Source organism: Apis dorsata, unplaced genomic scaffold (genome assembly GCF_000469605.1).
Source record: "Apis dorsata unplaced genomic scaffold, Apis dorsata 1.3 scaffold_133, whole genome shotgun sequence".
In the NCBI taxonomy this organism is placed as follows: domain Eukaryota; kingdom Metazoa; phylum Arthropoda; class Insecta; order Hymenoptera; family Apidae; genus Apis; species Apis dorsata.
Window position 1 is genome coordinate 547,013 of NW_006263426.1, and position 20,312 is coordinate 567,324.

The 20,312-nt window shown below is 29.5% G+C and overlaps 2 protein-coding genes across 5 annotated transcripts; both read left to right on the forward strand.

The window, feature by feature from the left end:
- Positions 1-206: 206 nt before the first annotated feature.
- LOC102675500 (protein mesh) lies at positions 207-7,584 on the forward strand. 2 transcript variants are annotated; one of them, XM_006613077.2, is made up of 16 exons: positions 207-653; positions 1,255-1,496; positions 1,605-1,792; positions 2,048-2,363; positions 2,574-2,742; positions 2,820-3,080; positions 3,183-3,373; positions 3,443-3,588; positions 3,665-3,946; positions 4,008-4,477; positions 4,554-4,828; positions 4,906-5,180; positions 5,269-5,423; positions 5,520-5,702; positions 7,254-7,404; positions 7,479-7,584. In XM_006613077.2, the coding sequence occupies exons 1-16, from the start codon at positions 269-271 to the stop codon at positions 7,567-7,569; spliced, it is 3,780 nt and encodes a 1,259-aa protein (XP_006613140.1). In that variant the 5' UTR covers positions 207-268; the 3' UTR covers positions 7,570-7,584. The 2 variants fall into 2 exon arrangements, with proteins under 2 accessions (XP_006613140.1, XP_006613139.1); XM_006613076.2 differs by lacking the exons at positions 7,254-7,404; positions 7,479-7,584 and adding an exon at positions 5,990-6,467.
- An 827-nt stretch (positions 7,585-8,411) lies between these two features.
- On the forward strand, positions 8,412-13,865 carry LOC102675947 (LARGE xylosyl- and glucuronyltransferase 1-like). 3 transcript variants are annotated; one of them, XM_006613080.2, is made up of 12 exons: positions 8,412-8,716; positions 9,204-9,355; positions 9,416-9,540; positions 10,239-10,422; positions 11,160-11,704; positions 11,786-11,935; positions 12,155-12,457; positions 12,647-12,843; positions 12,916-13,057; positions 13,123-13,253; positions 13,343-13,435; positions 13,651-13,865. In XM_006613080.2, the coding sequence occupies exons 2-12, from the start codon at positions 9,277-9,279 to the stop codon at positions 13,778-13,780; spliced, it is 2,079 nt and encodes a 692-aa protein (XP_006613143.1). In that variant the 5' UTR covers positions 8,412-8,716; positions 9,204-9,276; the 3' UTR covers positions 13,781-13,865. The 3 variants fall into 3 exon arrangements, 2 of the variants coding, with proteins under 2 accessions (XP_006613143.1, XP_031365107.1); XR_421323.2 differs by having other exon boundaries at positions 8,413-8,716; positions 13,333-13,435; XM_031509247.1 differs by lacking the exons at positions 8,412-8,716; positions 9,204-9,355 and having other exon boundaries at positions 9,415-9,540; positions 10,225-10,422.
- Positions 13,866-20,312: the final 6,447 nt, after the last annotated feature.

Consider the following 20,312-nt stretch of genomic DNA (forward strand, 5'->3'; position numbering starts at 1 on the left):
ATTCCGTGTTATTCGACAAATAATAAAACAATTCCTAATATCATCTCATTTAAAGAGATCGTTTCGCATCCTCTAAAAGTAGGGCAGTAGCCCTTGCTTCATTTTGTTCGTTCAAATTATAACGTTGCCTTATCCATCTGTAGTAAGAAGATAAACGCGTTATCACAATATAACTGATATCAGTACTGTTATCATTACTTGTTACCTGAAATCAAGCTCAGTCTCTTTTAGTAAATTAGACAAATCAGTTCATTTACCTTTATTAAAAATGCGGAATGTGTCCTATCTTACTGTTTTTCCAATTCCAAAATCTATCTTTTTTTGGTGCATTCTTTTTTTACTGACCAGTCAGGTATCGGTGCAAATCGAAAATGAAACGTTTGCGAGTGCATTTAAATTAGATGATATTCAATCCAAAGAATTGATCTCCCCGGAATATAATGAAAATAATAAACAAATATCAAATGAAGCGTTCGATAATTTGTCAGAACAAATGGATTTATATAAAGATAGAATCAACTACAATGAGAAGAGCGAAGAAGAAAAAGGGGAAGTTCCAATTAATGTCGATGACAATTTTAAACAACAAAATACAGTTAATGAAGAAATCATTTCTAGTAAAAGTAACCCGGCTGCAAAATATGTAAGATATGGTAAGTATTTTGATATCAATAGGCGTGACCATTATTAATTCTCTTCTTTCTCTTTTAATTCTCAAAAAATATGAATTAATAAAAAAAAAAGAAATTCATTTATTTTAAATTCAACGCGAAGATTTTTTATTAAAAAATTTTTACGCTAATTATTACTATTATTATTATTATTTTTTTTTTTTTTTGATTCCATTTTATGTTAGAATGATAGGTGATTATAGTATTATTATATAGTTTAAATAAAGAATCTTATCTGTTTTATCAGTTACTCACTCAAACGTGAATCGGAGATGAATCATTGGATTTGTATCGCAATGAGCTTTCGTAACACGTTTTCCAATCTTCTACATTCCTGATATCTGAACTAAAATTATTTCATTTGATTCTCATTTACATTCGACTTAATCCATGATTGCGTTATCGTACGTGTAAACATATTTAATTTGTTAATTTTGTTTATAAAGAGCGATATTAATAGAAAATCTATCAAAATTAGTAGCATTTGAATTTTTTTTAGATTGAGCAATTTAAATATAAATGAAATTATCGTATCTAGTATCAGAATTATAGTATCAGAATTAAAATACACTTATCCTTACAGATTCTGATTCAGCGGAAGCAGACAGATACGCACCTCGCTCGGATGATTCAGTTCCAGATTATGTCTTAACAGAGACAAGATTGAAAGAAATCAGATCCAAATTCATGTATTGGTTTTTCGATAAAGGAGGTGACAACAATGAAGGCGATTATCAAAAGGAAATCCAAGCTTCGACACCTCAAACGCATAAAAATTTCAATTTTCAATTACCCTTTTTTGGATTTAGATTCAATTACACTAGAGTACGTTGTTATTTGTTATTCCCTTATCAAATGATTTCTGACTATTATTTATAATCTAATCTGATAGTATTTTAAAAGATTGTTTGTTACGTTTGTTATACATTTCAGGTATCAATGAATGGTTTCTTAGAATTTAGTGATCCGCCGGTACATTACACGTATCCTCTTGTTTTCCCGGTTAAAGATTGGCCAAAGAAGAACGATCCCAGTTTCATAGGAATATTTTTCAGTAAATGTCGCATAGGAGAAATACGGCAAACAGATATAGATCAAAGAAAACCAGGTGTATACTTTAGGTCGGTTGATATTAATATTTCAATAATTAAATAAATATAATTTTTTGAAAAATAATTAAATTTATCGTTAAATACGTGATTAGAATTCGATTTTCCAAAGAAATCGAATGATCAACTTTGATAATGATAATTAATTAATTTAATTAATTAATTAATTAATTAATTAATTAATCTTGGTAATTCAAATGTTTTATAATCTATCATGAAATTTTTATAGATTGAAATTTTATAGATTTATAAAATTAATTTTTATAGAATGGAACGAGATTTACAAACGAGAAGAGATCAATTTGGAGTCGAAATGCGCGAACGTCTTAAGTGGGATATTCGCGAGGGTATTATTGGTACCGACGCTTTCGAGCCTAAACACGCAGTTATAGTAACGTGGAAGAATATGTCTTTCACCGGTGGTATCGATAATTCCTTGTACATCACTAACACTTTTCAAATGGTCCTAGCCACTGATGAAGTGAACACCTATGTGATATTTAATTATCTGGATATTCAGTGGACCAGTCACACAGAAGCTGGTGGTGATACTACGCGTGGTGAAGGTGGAGTTCCAGCATTCGTAAGTTTATTGATATTATATTACTACATTCAATAATGTAATATATTCAGAATTTTTCTTACTATATCATTTAAATTTATTCCTTTTTTATTTTGATTTGAAATAATTTAATAAATTATGATAAATATCGCTTGTATTTGTAATTTTAATTTTCTTTAAAAAAAATGGTGTAAATTAATTCATATTTCGAAATTAATTGTTTTTTTTTAGGTTGGTTTTAACGCTGGAAATGGTACACAAAGTTACGAATATACGCCTTACTCTCAAAGATCATCCATCCGTGATTTGACCGGAAGAGGATGGGCAAATAAATTTCCAGGACGACATATGTTTAGAATAGACGAAATAATACTGCCTGCAGTTTGCAATAAGGATATTGGTAAAATTGAACACATTGTAGATAATTATTAATAATATATTGTCATTAAATAAATATAAAATAATAATGTTTTATAGCTGGATCAAATTTGCCTCTTGTATTTGCGCCCGAAAGTGGAAACATGTTGGGCGGTACAATTGTAAATATTACTGGTCCATGTTTCAACGAGACTGAAAAAATTCGATGCATGTTCGAGAACGAATGGGTGATAGGTACTGTGATCGATAAAAACCGAGCGATTTGCGTTCAACCGTTTGTGAAAGCGCAAGGATACATTAGATTCGCAATCAGCGTTGGTGACAGTAAAAGTTACGATTGGAAAGGAAAATATTTCATTGGTAACATATAAATTTTAATTTTAATTCAAATTACCAATTACCAATTATTATTACCAATTATTACCAATTATTATTAATAAATAAATTATTGTATTCGATTAGAGACCCCAGCTACAGCGGCAGAGAAGATCTTTGTATCGAATTCCGTTCATCAAGCAACTCCTGCAGAAATAAAAATTACTTGGGTTCCGTATAATTTAACCAGTAATTTGAACGCAGGAGTACAGATATCTTTATGGGGATACCGTGAAACAAAAACTACTCCTGAATTCGAATATATCACTACTTTGGAGGTAGATACAATATATAGAATATTATTTCATAATCAATTCGAAAAAAAAATTTTAATTAAAAAATTGTAGAGAGCATATACAAATTTGGGATACTACATTATTAGACCAGCTACATACCGTGATGAAAACAATCCTTTTCAACAAGACTTAACTTTCGGATTTCTTCAGCTTAATTTAACAGATCCACAGCAACATACTGGTTTTGACATCACACCGTATGTATATCATATATAAAAATAATTATATATATTATAAAAATTATACGGATAATAATACCAAAAATTTATATAGTAATCTATGGAGTAGGCCAATTCCATTGGCTTGGTATTTTGCTCCCCAATGGGAAAGAATGTATGGATCGAAATGGTCTCAACGACTTTGCGACAAATGGATCATGAATGACAGATATTTGAAGAATTTCGCAGCGGAAGTATCTCTGTGTCCGTGTACCTTGAAACATGCGTTAACTGATAAAGGTCGTTTTCTTCCGGATTATGATTGTGATAAGGATGCAAATTTGGATTGCATGTACAATTTGCATGCGCATCATTGTGTGAGAACAGGTGCACCAAAGTAAGTAATATTTTTATAAGTAAATAAATTTGTAATTATAAGAGACATTTATATATTTTAGTATGGATGGTTCCGAGCAACAATGCTGTTACGATAAAAATGGTTATCTGATGTTGACTTACGATCAACAATGGGGTTCAAGACCACATAGATCACACAATTTGGGTTATTATCCATGGGACGAGGCAAATAAGGTTCCAAGTTTGTCGCATTGGTATCACGACGTAATACCATTTTATATGTGTTGTATGTGGCAAGAGGAACATGCAGTTGGTTGTGAAACGTTCAGATTTGAAAGACGACCAAGTCAAGATTGCATTGCATATCAATCTCCAGCTATTGCAACGGTATTTGGTGATCCCCATATCGCAACATTCGATGGTTTGGAATACACATTTAATGGAAAGGGAGAATTCGTTTTAGTACGTGTAAATGACTTGAAGGATAAGCTTGATATTCAAGGAAGATTTGAACAACTACCAAATAACTTATACGGTGAAGTTAAAGCTACTCAATTAACATCTATAGCAGGTAATAAAATAATAAAAACTTAAGAATTTTTATTAAAATTCTATAATTTTAAATATCTTTATTTTTCTTAATATAGCAAGAGGAAACAATTCTGCAACCATAGAAGTTCGATTAAGACCTAAACACGCGCAATGGAGATATCGTCTCAACGTTTTTGCGAATAAACAACCAGTATATTTCGATAGACCAGCTATAAAATTCCAACACTTTACTGGCGTAGTCGTTTACACGCCTACGTACATTTTGAATCAAAGTCAAGTGATCATTATGTTTGATACTGGTGCCGGCGTGGAAGTGATCGAAAACGAAGGATACATGTCAGCCAGAATTTATTTACCCTGGACATATTTGGTACAATTAAAAAAAAAAAGCATGAATTTATAATTCAATAATATATTGTACTTATAAATTTGTTTTTATCATTTTAGAATAAAACCAAAGGATTGTTTGGCAAATGGAACTTTGATATCGCAGATGATTTGATAACTCCAGATGGCCAACAAGTAGCAACATCCAATTTGAACCACTTTGAGACTGTGCACAAAGATTTTGCAATTCATTGGATATTAGAAGACAAGGAAGATGATGCTAGAGGAGCTGCCTTATTCAAGAGAGAGTTTGGTAGAACTGCAAGTTATTATTTTAATAAAACCTTTGATCCTGAATGGCGAAGATCGCCAGAAGAAATATTGTCTTCTAACAGGTTTTGTTTAATATTATTTAATATCTTTTCTAATGATTAAATTTTGAATTAGTTATAAAAATAAAAAAATTATTTTATTTTTTCGCAGATCGTATGATATACAACGAGCTGCTGATCTTTGTGGAGATTCATATCAATGCCGATATGATTATGCTATGTCGCTTAATCGTGATATGGCTCATTTTACAAAAAATTATTATAATACATATACTGAAATAAGAGAAATTAATATGAAAGAAACAGGTGAGTTATAAATATTTTTTAAGTAAATATTTTTTAATTGATGAATAACTATTTTTCTAATTTGCACATTTTATATTTTATTCTTCCTTATTTCAGTTGTTTCATGTGGTATATTAGAAACACCACGTTTTGGACGAAAAAGTAATTTCTTTTTCGTACCAGGTACAAAGGTAACTTTTGAATGCAATCAAGATTTTATATTAGTTGGTGATCAACGTCGTGTTTGTACTCCAGAAGGTTATTGGAATATTCCAGAATATGGATATACAGAGTGTCTACGTGAGTACTTGAATTAACTTTACATTTAAATAATATTAAAATAATATCTATATTTAACATTGATGCTTATAATATATGCCTCGCTAATACAACAAAGTATCACAGATTATAAGAATTCATTATTTCCAATCCATTACTTATTTTTTTTTATTTTTTTCTCTTATTTTATCTTTTAAAAAATCGTATCAATCATCGCATTTTGTACATTGAAAACATAGTTCATTATCAAAAACAGTAGACAAAATTATGAAAAAAGAAAAATAAAAATTTTGCTATTACATAAATAGGTCAAGTCGAGTATACTCAACGTACAGCATGGACAACAATGGGCATTATTTGCGCCGTTTTAATCCCTGTAACAGCATGTGTCGCTGGTGCTTTTCTTTATATACGAAAGAATCAAAAACAAGAAAGTTCCGTGAAATCGTGGCGTTATTCTGAACGCGGGTCTGGTATTGACAATGATTCAACATTGTCGAAACAGGCTACGCCGTTAAAAATATACGATAGACCAATTTCACCTATTAGCGATACTAGTAACAGTCCTCCAAGTGGGGTTAAAAAACCTCTTTCTTATGACAAAGTATATCGTACTAACGAGCCTTTGCCAAACAAACCGGATGTTGATTTCGAGGACAAAGATTGGGATCTAAAAGAACCTAGTTCTCCGACAGATTTGGAAAAAAGTTTAATAGAATCTAAAAAGGCTGGAAGTCCTAGTAAAGAAAGTGACGTGTAAAATAATTGACAAAATATCACGAGGCATTAATAGCGTCAGAAAATATTTCATGTGTACATTTTTACTTAAATAATTTTCATATAACATACTTAACATTTCAAAAATCATTACATTAAACTTTTTGAAAACATTCTCTTCGTATAAGAAAATATTTATAGATTTTTGTAATTATAATTGCGATTATGTATTTAAAATAATCGCACGTAATCAAATCATTTGCACAAAAATTAAATTCATTTAAAATATATTAATTAAATTTTATCATCAAATATTAATAAGAAAATTTAAATAGTATATATTTTTTATTTTTGCTGTGGAATAGAAATATTCATTTATAAAACAATACAATACACATTATAATATCACAAATAACCTTTATACTTTTATAAAATGTAATACAAATAATATATTAAAATGCAACATCTTTTTGAAATTTAAATAATGAAATTTATTATAACATTATTGTATAAAATATTTACTAATTAATGTAAAATCATGCAATGTAATAAACTTTTCTATACCTTTCAATATTTGGGAAATTTCTATTCCACATGCATTTACTATATAAATTTCATAAAATATTTAAATAATTAATTAATCTTTAGTGGAATGGAAATTTCCACCAAAAATATTATTTTTTCTTTTTTTTTTTTATTACTCTTGTCCTTTTTTTCTATCCTTCCTTTTTTATATTTACATTTGTTTATTAATTTTACATTAATTATTAATTTTTTCATTATTTAGTAATCAAAATAATTTTTTTTATTTTTTTTTATTTATATTAATGATATAAATTATATTAAAAATCACAGGTCAAGAGGAATATGATTCACGTCAAGCAGGTATTACAACTGGTATAGTGCTTGCTTGCCTAATTCCAGTTTTACTTCTAATTGTTTTTGTGGCATTCAGAGTTTTAAAAAGACAAAGAGAACAAAGAGAACAAGAAGAAGCATTAAATAGGTATTGCAATTAATATTAAAAAATTATAAATAAAAATTTAGTCTAATATTAATTTCTAAAATTTTTTTCTATAGGTCAAAAAATGCAGAACTCTTAAAATTATCAAAACTTAAAGAAGAAGAAGAAGAATCTACTTCATTTCCTAAAGCAACAGAAATAAATTAAATAATTTACATATTTTTTTAAAAAAATTTTTTATGACTTATTTCATATCATTAAGTATATTCTTTTCATTTATTCATTTTAGGATATCATATTTATTTTAGGAAATTATTTTTAGTATTTAATAATTTTAGCATGACTAATTTTTAATTAATTATACATTTAGTTAATAATTAAACACACAAGCTAAAGCATTTATTTGTTAATATAAATAAATTGTTCTAATAAATTCTATCTATATCATAAAAATATATTTTATGATATAAATTTTACATGCAAGACAAAATATATATTTATTATAGTATTTTTATATTAATAACATATTTAATTCAATATATATAAAAAATTCGATATGTACTTACAATTTTATACAATTCATGAAATGTGAAAATAGATTATAAAATACAATTTTATACAATCCCATAGAAAATTAATGTTTAAATTTTATATATACATATATAATTATCTGATTGTGACTATACTTAACAGATATATATGTACATATAAGAATTTTGTTAATACAACGTTCAATACGATAATTTTATCATAGATATAATTAAAGATTATATCATATAGAGCTAAATAAATTCATATTATTGAAAAATATTATTGTGTACGTAGTACAAAAATTGTGCACGTACTTACAATTTAACCACGAATATTTGTTGAACGTAGCGAAGTTTTGGATACCATTTAGTTTTAAATATATAATATTATAATATATTCGATTAACTTCATATTGTAGAAGAAACTGTAGCCCTCTACTAACAGAGGTAAGTAACTACATAATAAATTACCGACTGTTCAACATCTCATACTGTGTTGTGCGGACTGAGTAGTAATTCTATCACTGCGTTATCCAGTGATTAAACTATTTATGTTAGATTTCCTGCTTCAAGTGTTTAGAATGCATACTGTTCCGTCATTGTTCCTAAGTATGTAACTATAATTACGTGAATTTGCTTTGGTTTACAGTAAACATTCCAAGATATAACAGTGATTCATTGAAGCGCAAACAAGTGCCAGTATTTGAGGAAATTCGTGTGTACAAATTCACATATAAAATTGATCATATTCGAACTCGGTTTTCAAAGTAGTTTGAGCATGGATTTAAGTGTGTGACAATCGAAGAAAAATTGCAACATTAGAGGTATGTATTTTTAGACATTCAGATATCATACAATAATTCAGTTATATGTTCAGTTATATTATTTATATTTTATTTAGTATTGTTATTTTCAATAAGCCGATTCTACTGTATCAAATCATATTAACCTATTCCTTTTGTTTTTGTTCCATATGTCATACGCGCATGTCAAGTAATTTGATTTAGAATTTTTAAACTTAATTTACGTTACGTATAAAGATTATAATAACAAAGCGATAATGTCATAACAATTAAAAAATATTTTTATTTATTATTATTATATATATATATATAAATTTTATCCATGTAGTTTTTATGTGGAAAATAATAAAAATATAAAATGATCACAAAAAAGCATAATATAATTACAATTTGTTTTACATGAACCATAAAAAATACATGCATATTTTAATTTTCAATTATTCTAAAATTATTCAAAATTTAAAGATATTCGTTAATCAGTATATTAATTTTACATTTTTATTTATAGATATTGGAATTAGGTCGATAAATCTCATTTATTAATCATTCAACGAATCAGAAAATATGTCTGTCATATTGCAATGGCTCGATCATGGGTAGGATGTTTGTTCGGTGTTTTAATACCATCCGCAGTTTTTTACCTGTATTTATTATTAAACGGTAATACTCACGTTTTTATTATATTACTTCCTGGTATTGATACATCATATATTATTATAGTTCCTTCTGCCGAAATCAGTTCCTTCAAAATTAATGGTAAATTGGGCTCATCCGTGGATATAGAAAAAGCAAGTCCACATATAGCTACTTTCGAAAAGTTGCGCTTAGAAAATAATCACAATGAGGTAAAAATTTAATTGATTTCTTGATTGAAAATAAAAAAAAAAGAGTTTCTATAAATAGAAGATGTCCCGTTATTCGTAGTATAACAAATTTATTTTTTTCATGAGAATTATATAATATAATAAAATTACTAAATGCGATTCTTAATTGTATGCCATCATCAGCTTTGTCACTTTATAATTAATTTTATTATAATAATTAATGAGATTAACTAATTTAGTTACATAAGAAATAATAGATATAAAATTTGAATTAAAAATTTTATTGATAAATTATCTATTTTTATTTTCAAAAATGAAAAAATTTAATTTTCTAATTGTGTTTTAAATTAAATTTTTTTTCTCTTATATTTTAGAGAAAAATATTTATTCAGCTTTCTATTTTAATTAAAATTAAAGAAATTATTTGTGATGCTTCTAATTAAAATTTTATGTTTAATAAACACGGAAATGTTTTACTTCTAATATAAATATTTATTCAATAGTAAAATTATAATTGTTATATTATATTGCAATTCATATTTACTTTAAAATACATTAAAGACTAATATTCTTTTATATATTAATTTATTTTATATTAATATATTTTAAAATATTAACATGCAATTAAGAATCATTTATATAATTTTCATTTAAAAATAAAATAAATTTTGACAGAACTAAAAACATAGAAACGTTGAAGGTTAGCGATTTATTTTAAGGTAAAATGCGAGACCGTGCATATTGCGATGGTGTGCGCCGGATACAATTCAACATTCGCTCTGGTGACAGTAGTAAAATCCGTTTTATTCTACCGCACTAAACCTTTGCACTTTCACTTGCTCGTTGATGAAATTGCAAAGAGGACTTTGACAACTGTGTTTCAAACATGGGATTTACCACATGGTTTGTAAAAATTAACCGTGGTAACATTTTCATCCGATGCTTGAATAAAATTTTAAAATTACGTACGATGTTTTATGTTACTAAAATAAATTATTAAAATAAATTATATTTAGTTACAAAAAATAAAATTTTTTAAAGAAGATTTTAAGAAAAAAAATTAAGTACTTAATTTAAGATATTATATTTTACTTCTTTACATATAGCAATAGTGTAAATTATAATTATAAAAAAATGACATTGATTTATAATAATAGAATATTTTTAATATCTTCATTCTTATCGATTTTCTATCTTCAACTAATTTTCGCTTTCATTTTGTACATTTACTTTTTTTAGAAGAATATCACTTCCAATATATATAATTTAATAATTAACCTAGGTCACATATTTATTAAAGCCTCAATACGGTTATAAAATGAAACCCTATCCGATTTTTTTTATTGTCCTTAATTTAAAACATTGAATTGAATCTTCTTTCCTCTTACAAACTAACGTTATACATATAAACCTATTAAAAATGAAAATCGTGTGAAAAATGTCAAACAATCGTTGACTTAATTATAATGATTATTGTGATTGTCATTTAGATGTGAAACAAATTTGAACGAAACGTTAATTTAAAATTATTTAAGGAACGGATGGCATGTATACAATTTATTATTATTATTGTTATTATTATTATTATTTGTATATTTATTATCAACGATTGTATTAAAATATTCCTTCGATCATTTCAGTGAATTTAACATATTACAAAGCAGAGAAATGGGTACCAAAAGTATCTTGGATACCGAACAAACATTACTCCGGTGTTTACGGTCTTTTGAAATTAATTCTGCCGGATGCGATGCGGGAGGATAAAGTGCTTGTATTCGACACGGATGTGACTGTGCTGAACGATGTTAGTTTACTTTGGCATATATTCGAGAAGTTCTCGAGCGATCAAGCACTAGGGTTGACAGAAAATCAGAGTCATTGGTACATAAAGGCATTGTCTTACGGTCAACGACCATGGCCGGCACTGGGACGAGGCTTTAACACTGGCGTGATGCTAATGCACTTGCAACAACTTCGTAAGAGAAAATTTACGAGCCTGTGGGAAGCTGTTACGAAGCGTGTGCTGGCCCATATACCGGAAACTAGTTTAGCTGATCAGGATATAATAAATGCCGTTATCAAAGAACGTCCTTTTATCGTATATAAAATAAAATGCACGTGGAATATTCAATTAAGCGATCATACAATTAGTGATATATGTTATCGTGACACTAGTCAAATAAGCGTAAGATTTTGTTTTAAAAATATATTTTCATTTTTCAATTTTTAATGAATTTTTTTTATTTTATTTTGCGATTTTTTGTAGATTATTCATTGGAATTCTCCTCGCAAACAAGATGTATATAATAAGCATATTAACGAATTTCGTAAATTACATAGAGTTTTCCTCGAGATGGATGGGAATTTATTACGTAGACGCTTATTTGGTTGTGATAAACACGAAACTGTGTCTCAAGTAAGTTTCTTTTTTTTATTGAAAGATTCACATTGTTTCTATATTACTTATTAATTACTAGACTGATTATTAGATGATAAGAAGATTAAAATAAGATTGGAAATTATTTTCATGCTAAATTTTCCAATTTGTTTTTTGTTTAAAGAAAAAAATATTATGTTCAGTATATTTATTATAGATTCGATAATTTATAAATCAATTAAGATTTTAAATTTTTAGTATAATGAGTCAAGCCCTTGTCGAGATTTCACAAAAGGTGCTACCATGTTGTATCGTACTCATCCTTTCCTTCTTGAGTATGAATACAATGTATATACTCCAGCGGATGTTGCTCTAATAACTCAATGTAGCGTAGAGAGAATACCGTTACTAGAAGACCTATCGAAACATTGGCCCGGTACCATAAGCGTTGCACTGTATCTCACTGATGCTGAAGTACAGAATTTCCTAGAGTTCGTACGCGGTTCCATCGAGTTGAGAAACAGGAAGAACATCGCATACCACGTCGTTTACAAGGATGGGGTATGTCTAACCAGGATATTCTATGTCTTGTACACATATTACCAAGTTTATTCGTTAGTTATGTTATTCGTAGTTATAATTGAATCGAGATATATGATTTCATAACTTTTTAACTAAAAGAAAAAAATAAAAAGGACATATTTAATGTATATGTATAAATATTTAATTATATAAAATTCTTTTCATTAGGAACTTTATCCAATTAATTATTTACGAAATATTGCGATGTCATATATATCAACCCCATACATCTTTCAATTGGATGTCGATTTCCTGCCTCAATATAGATTACACGAAAATCTTATGAATTATATTGTTAAATTGAATATTAGTGAATCGGACAAGGTAGCTTTGATCGTTCCAGCCTTTGAAACAGAGCGTTATAGGTATTTTTAAATTTTTTATTATAAAATCGAAACAAAGAATCGTATAATACATATTACACATACATTTTTTAGATTTACTTTTCCTGCTGACAAGGATGAACTCTTGAAATTTTTAAAACGCGGTGTTCTATATACTTTTCGTTATCACGTTTGGACCCAGGGTCATGCTGCTACTAATTATACTTATTGGCGTAATACAATGGAGCCATACGAAGTACGTACATTAAAGAATTTGATCGTTTTATTTGAATGTAAATTATTAAATTATTGTCTGCATAGGTTTCTTGGGAACCAGATTTTGAACCGTATATCGTGGTCTCAAGATTAGCGCCCCGTTACGACACCAGATTCATCGGTTTTGGATGGAACAAGGTGTCTTATTTGACGCATTTGACAGTATTGAATTATAAGTAAGAGGCGTTTTATAAATATCTTTTCTAAATGATTTTAAAAACACCGAGCATTATAGCACGATGCCATAAATTGAAGATTTATATAGGTACATTGTCTTACCGGATACATTCATTATTCATCGGCCTCACGCCCCTAGTCTCGACATCGGCAAGTTCAGAACTGACTCTATTTATAGAAGGTAATGCTAATAAATATATATAATATTTAAAATAATTAAAAGATCAAAATCCTTAAATATATAATTATAAAAAAAAGAATCTGTAAGTTAAAAATGAAAATATTTCATATTAATTAATACTATTTAACATTCTATTCTATTTAATTTAAATGGTGTATACTTAACAAATAAACAAACTATATTATAATTTATTTTTCATTATAATTATATTTCAGCTGTTTAAAAAAATTGAAGGATGAATTCGTTGAAGAATTAATGTCGAAATATGGTGAGAATGCATTATTAAAGTTAAAGAAAATGACCAAAGATGAAAGGATATTAAAGTCTGTTGAAACCAAAAAGTAATTAATTATATTTGTAATGATAAGAACGACTGCGAAAATGCTAATATTATTGCTATTTTCTCAATAAAAATGTATTTAAAAAAATACATATATATTTTTCTCTATTCTTCTAAATTATTAATTGAAAATAGACAATAATGGGGTTGGGAAATATTTATTAAAATTTAACCATCGTGGAGTGTACAGAGTGGTGCTTTCAGTACATTCTCTTAATGTTACAGTCACGCTAAATATTTCATTTATAAAATATGTATAATATTTACAATGATAGTACATTGACAATGGCGTATAAATTATAATCGGCCAAAAATGTTGTACATAATAAAACTAAATTACGTTAGAAAGCAAATAGTACAATTTTTCTGATAAAACTTGCTAAAAATAATCACGATCACAATAATAATAACAACATAGCGATATAAATCCGATAGATCGATAGGAATATTAAATATTAACGATATTAATTATTACTTAATAATAATATCTAATAATAATAGCTGTGATAATAATAATAATAACACGAATATTAATAAAAAAGACAATATAATAATAAAATAAAATAAAAAAGACATGATCATCGTCCGCAAAGATTTTTTACCTCGATTATCCATTCTTAACATTCCTATGTCATCTAGAATCTAAAGTAAAAGAAAAAATCTTGATCGCTCTACGTTTTCCCTAGAGAGTTTTTCTTACACCTATATCGTGACACGTAAACATAGTTCCTTTACATTTATAATAATCCCTATTTACGATAAAAACACTTTAAAGCGTTCTTATCCTGTACAACTTAGAGCTGTACGAGATACGAAAATATGTTAATGAAACATCATTTATTCATAACTCGGCCCCATGAAAGTCCGCGTACAAACTCGTCAAATATCTGAGAAATCTGGACGCGGCTGAAATCCATAGAAAACGGCGCCCTAACAACTCTTCGTCAGGAACATGCTTTACATTCTGCACGGTATTATCGTTACACGTTACAGTATACATGTGGAAAATCTTTCTATAATATATATTTTTTTTTAAACAAGTGGCGATGGAATGAGTTAGGCAGTTTCAACGATGATTTAGGACACGACTTCAGCGATCAATCGAGAAAGCACAATTATTATTATTATTATTATTATATTTTTTTTTTTTTCATTTAGAACTATTCGCAATATAATTCTTTGAAAATCATTTGACTACTCAAGATTATTTACGAGTAATATCTATTATATTATTTATACTATTTCGTATCTCTTTGTTCCACTTTTAAAGGACATAAAGTTCTAATCTATGCTTTATACTTTATGTCACAAATATTTTTGAAAACTCTGGAAAGTAATCTTGAGTAACCAATTGATCTTAAACTTGTACCAGCATTGTCCACAAATAGGAAAAACCTATTGTATCTTTGTCTCTTTTGTTAAGCTCCTTCATATTTTTACCAATATACATATACTTTTTCATACAGAATGGCATAATCTATGTTCCCACAGTCAAAAGAAATATTCTTAAGGAAAAGAAAGATTTCTAAATTTTTATATAATTTTCTAAATTTTTATATACTTTAGTATCAACAATGCTGGTTTACACCAAAATCTTCTCATATAACATCTTTCTGATGAAATCTTCCCCTAGAAGCGTTTACACGAAACGATGTAAATTGGATCATTTATAATCGTAGTATACTTTTGCGATTTGATATCTTCAAAGTTCAATTATATTAAAGAAATTATTTTGGAACGAACATCGCGTAGATCATTTCGAGTTCTTCACTTCGTCATTACGAATCTTTTGTTGTTACGAACGCAATTCCTTATCGAGAAATCTATAGAACTAAAGCTAAATGAAATTACACAATTTTCTCAATTTCAAAAGTATCAGTCTTCGAAAAATGGTTACGATAGATCGATGAGTAAATAAATGCAATATATAATTTCACGTGATTTACAGTAATACAAAACAAACGATATTTAAACATATGATACGCATATGGTACACTTAAATCTAGATGATTCACACGATAATATAATCGTTAATATATATCGTTACCATACGGTAATTTGTGTGCTCGAAAATTAGATTTAAAAGCTCACATTTATCGTTTATTTTTCATGGTCTTTAATTTCAGGAGAAAATTAATATTTTTTATTGTACTGGTATAATTTCTGCTAATTTTTATATACTCGACCATATCAGATCAGCGTTTTACATCTCATTTCCGAGAATTAATTAATTGTTATGAACTTTTTCGCTTTAATGAAGTATTTCATTACGTTTGAAAGAATCGTTTAAGAATACGTTTAAAAAATACATTTCAAAACAGAAATAGCATAATTAGAAAGATTATTATCGTCCTTTTTTTGGAATGAATTCAACATGTTTCATTTGTCTTGCGAATGCTTCTCGAATGAATACATTATTTCTGGAATAAAATCTAGCGAGATATTTAAATTTCCCTCACAATTAACTAAATTTATTTGTACTGTCGAATTTGTTATTTAAATGTGCCATAATATAATAATCTATCGATCTTTAAAAAAAAACTATCATATTTGTCCCTATATTATTTTGTAATTTTATTACATTTTCATCAATAATCGTATTTTCGAAATCAAAGAAATTATTTTAATCGAAATTATTTTTTATTTTTATTTTATAGCAGATAAATATTATAAAAATTATAAAAATCTTTCATAAAAACGATCGATTTGAAATTGTCTCGAGGTATCTAATACATTTTGATCCAGTCATTCCCATTCAGATGCTTTCGTACCCCTCGTGAAATTAAATTTTATCAAATTATGCATTTAATCTCCAAGTATGGTCGGATTTGTAAATCGGACGGTATACTCGTCTGCATCTTTATGATTGCAGATCAAGAATTTCGCGTTAATATTTCGACGACAGAAATAAGATTATTCGCAATCGTTGATTAAAAATCGGTTTAATTTTTTTTCTTTTTTTCTTTTTTTAGATAGATGGAAACAATGTGTTACTGCGAAGCTTTGAAAATGAGATGGATCAAAAAGCTACGAGATTTTTAAGTATACCTATGTAACAAAATAATCCAATAACGATATTTCTTAATATTTCTTTCTATTAATAAAAGTTTCTTTTCCGGCAGCATGAGACGGGGAATAGAACTGGTCGATTTTTCGACGAAAGAAACGATCGATTAATGTATAATACAACAAAATAGATTATCTTTCCCCCAAAGTGTATCAAAATTTGTCAAGAATTATCGAAGATGAATAAGGAAAAACATCAATGTCAATTTACAAAATGTGTTTATAAATTACTAAAAAAAAAAAAAAAAAAAATCATGGAAATCGTCTACATTTATCGGAAAACGATACTACAATTGTGCCCATAGAAATTCACTTCCACTAACAGCGTAAATACCCGTTTTTAGACAAGGGTCGCGGATAGTACAATAACTTCTAAACCAATCTCACATTAAATCGTGTATCATGCTCTTGTTCACCCTTGTTCCTTTCTTCCCACGGGATGATGATCGTCCTGAAGCTAAACGCAATACATATCGCAAACAATCGATCGAATCGATAATATTTCCACATCGGGCGAACGTGCGATGCAAACTTTATCTGCCAATTAAAAAACGTAAAGCTAGCTCTCGTCTAATCGACTGTGGTACACCGATAACACCGATAAACGCGAAACGAGAAACAGAGGGTTCGTTACGCGAATCCCCACTCCCCCTTCCCCCCTCCCTCTCCTCATAGACCCCTCGATAATTCCATAATTGAACGAGAAAACCCAAGTAACAAGTGGCGGTACCTTTCACCTTCCCCCCATTAAATCGTCGATTGTCGCGATGAAGCTGTCTTTTCATCCCGCGGGATCGCGTTCCACCTCGCTCGATTCGGATCGTTTCTCGTTTCCTTCCGAACGAAAGAAAAATCTCGCGTGCGCCTCATTAAAAATACACCGTTGCCGAGATCGCGTTCGCAATTACACGGACTTTAGACACCATCCTTTCTTTACATCCCCCACCCGCGCGTATCTATCTCCCCTTTCCCCGGAGTTTAATTCCCCTGTCCCTGTTGTAATGACTTCAAGCGGATATATACCTGGCACAGTAGATACGCAGAGTCGTTAGAGAGACAAGACGTTGACGAGGCATCAAGTTGTACACAGATGCCTCTATCGACTGGAAAAAAAAAAAAAAACTATCGGAGGAAGGGATGTGTCGTCTCGAAGGGGACGTGGGTGGAGGAGGGTGACGCAGGTAAACCGTGTTATTGCAGCAAGTTTCCACCATCCCCGGTCAAAGGGGGTTTCGCTCATTAATGCGAACAGCCTAACTGCGCGCACAAAGTATCCTCGGCATAATAATTGCACACGGCGAGTGACGCTGCCTCGTCATGCGCATCCCTGGTAAACACGCCACGGCTAATAGTACGTACGGGGGGATCGACTTCTCTCCCCCCTCCCATATAATTGAGGGGATCGTACGACACGTTCTATTTTCGCGTGTACGCTCGTTACTTGGATGGGGAGAGACGGGGCGATTGGAGGATTGGAGGTGTTCGCGCGAATGGGGAAATAAATCTCGTCAACAATGGGTGAAGGTGTTTTGTTTCCGCTTACTTTTATCTTTGGGTGAACGAGTTTTTATTTTTTATTGTTATGCGAACCTTCAATGACGCGTAATTAAACGTCTCTGAAAAATTAAAGGATTATATTTACGAAGATTTATCATTTTATCGAACAAATGATTTTATAAATAATTCATATAATATTTTGATTCTATTTTATTTAACTTGGTTTTAGAATTTATCGGATTTATGGGATATCATTATTATTAAATGGTTTTCATTAAATGATTCGAATGATGAAAGAGAGAAAAGAGAAACAACCCTTGACGAAATGTTTCCCACTCAAATCCATATCTCGTGTGTAATCTCGACATCAAGTTGAATCGAGAACGTGCACATACGCGACGGGGAAATTAAAGGAGAGGAGATGGTGGCGACGAATCGTGAAGAAATCGGACGATCGCCCCGTTATATTTCACCGCTCGTTTTTCTGGTGCCCCGAAACCGTCTGGTGACGGATCCTGGTTTTAATTCCTTGGGAACGTGGGACGAAAGTATCTTCCCCGGCGCGATAATCGTGGGCGTCGAAGCGATATACGGAGAACACGTCAAAATACAAAATTACAAAAATATACTCGTGGCGCCGTACCAACCGATCGCTGCCGCGCTTGTTTCGAACGTGCCCACATTTACATATAAACAACGTCGTGAATTAGCGTGCAATTAAGGTCCGTGTGTGTGTGTGTCTGTGTGTGTATTTACAGGGCGCGGCAGAACGATTGGATCGGACGAACCGCGACTCTGCTAGGCCGCTTAAAATATATCACGACGATACTCGTGTAACCTCGCTTCCGGCGATAGGAGGTCGCGGCTTTCTTTGTGCGAATCAGGATTTCGGGAGAGAATTCGTTTATTTCGTACGTTTCTTTCGTACGTATCCCTTTATTAGAAACGTTATCCGAGGGGAGGATTTTCAAACTCGTCTAAGAATAATTCTAATGTTGCCTGGCAAATCTGAGAAGTTTCAACGAATTTTTAATTCTATATAAAATAGAGTGAAATTTGTGAAAATTGTTACGGAGGATAATGTGAAATTAGATTTTATCGATTCGTAGATAACTTTGATGATTTCGAGACAGTGAAAATAATTTGAAATTACAAAGAATAGAGATAGATGGATCTCTCCTTCGATTAATTATCTACGATGAATTGTAATATTTACTATCCCGCGATATATATAAAATATCGTAGGTACGCGCACGTTTTATTCTCCGTTAAATTTTCCTCTTAAAAAGAATTATTCGTCTCTTAAACTCTCTTGCTTTCAAAACGTTTACTAGGAGATAACTGTACATTGGCACCTATTTTTTTTTTTTAATTTTAATTTTATTCTCTTTTTTTATTTTTTTACTTTATTTATATTTGCAAAATGATCGATTATTTGTCAAAACGTAGCCGAGGAAACGAAGTTACACGATCGCGCCGTGATTTTCTCCGCGCTGTCCCATCGACATCGCGTCATCCTCCTCAGATTTATTTCGTAATACTGTTTAGGTGCGTTGCAATTTTCGGGGAAGATATTTCATCCACCAACATGGATCTGTCCATCGAAATTTATAAATCGATGTCAGTATATAGTTCTTATCTATGAAAAGATTCCTTATTTCAAAATAGATACAAGAAATCCATTATTTCTATTTGGTTGAAAATAGATAAAACAATAAAAAAGAGGTGTGATAATGTTTATGTTTCCTTTTTTGTTAATCAATAAAACTTTAAATTATTAAAATAAAAAATCTCAAATTTTAATAGATTGTTCCCTTAAAATTAATCTTTAGGCAGCCTATTTTACGTCCAGTCTTCGATCATTATATAATGGTAGAAAAATTTGTATTTTTCGAAATATTTTGAAAAAGTATTATTTTTATCCGTGCTCAAAAAAAAAAAAAAAAGAAAAAAAAAAGGACACGTATTCCCTTT

Coding starts and splice junctions, on each gene's coding strand:
- LOC102675500 (XM_006613076.2), top strand. CDS start 269: ATGCGGAATGTGTCCTATCTTACTGTTTTTCCAATTCCAAAATCTATC. Junction 4,478..4,553: donor TCAATTAACATCTATAGCAG/GTAATAAAATAA, acceptor TTCTTAATATAG/CAAGAGGAAACAATTCTGCA. Junction 5,424..5,519: donor AATTAATATGAAAGAAACAG/GTGAGTTATAAA, acceptor TCCTTATTTCAG/TTGTTTCATGTGGTATATTA.
- LOC102675947 (XM_006613080.2), top strand. CDS start 9,277: ATGGCTCGATCATGGGTAGGATGTTTGTTCGGTGTTTTAATACCATCC. Junction 9,541..10,238: donor TAGAAAATAATCACAATGAG/GTAAAAATTTAA, acceptor ATTTATTTTAAG/GTAAAATGCGAGACCGTGCA. Junction 13,436..13,650: donor ACTGACTCTATTTATAGAAG/GTAATGCTAATA, acceptor ATTATATTTCAG/CTGTTTAAAAAAATTGAAGG.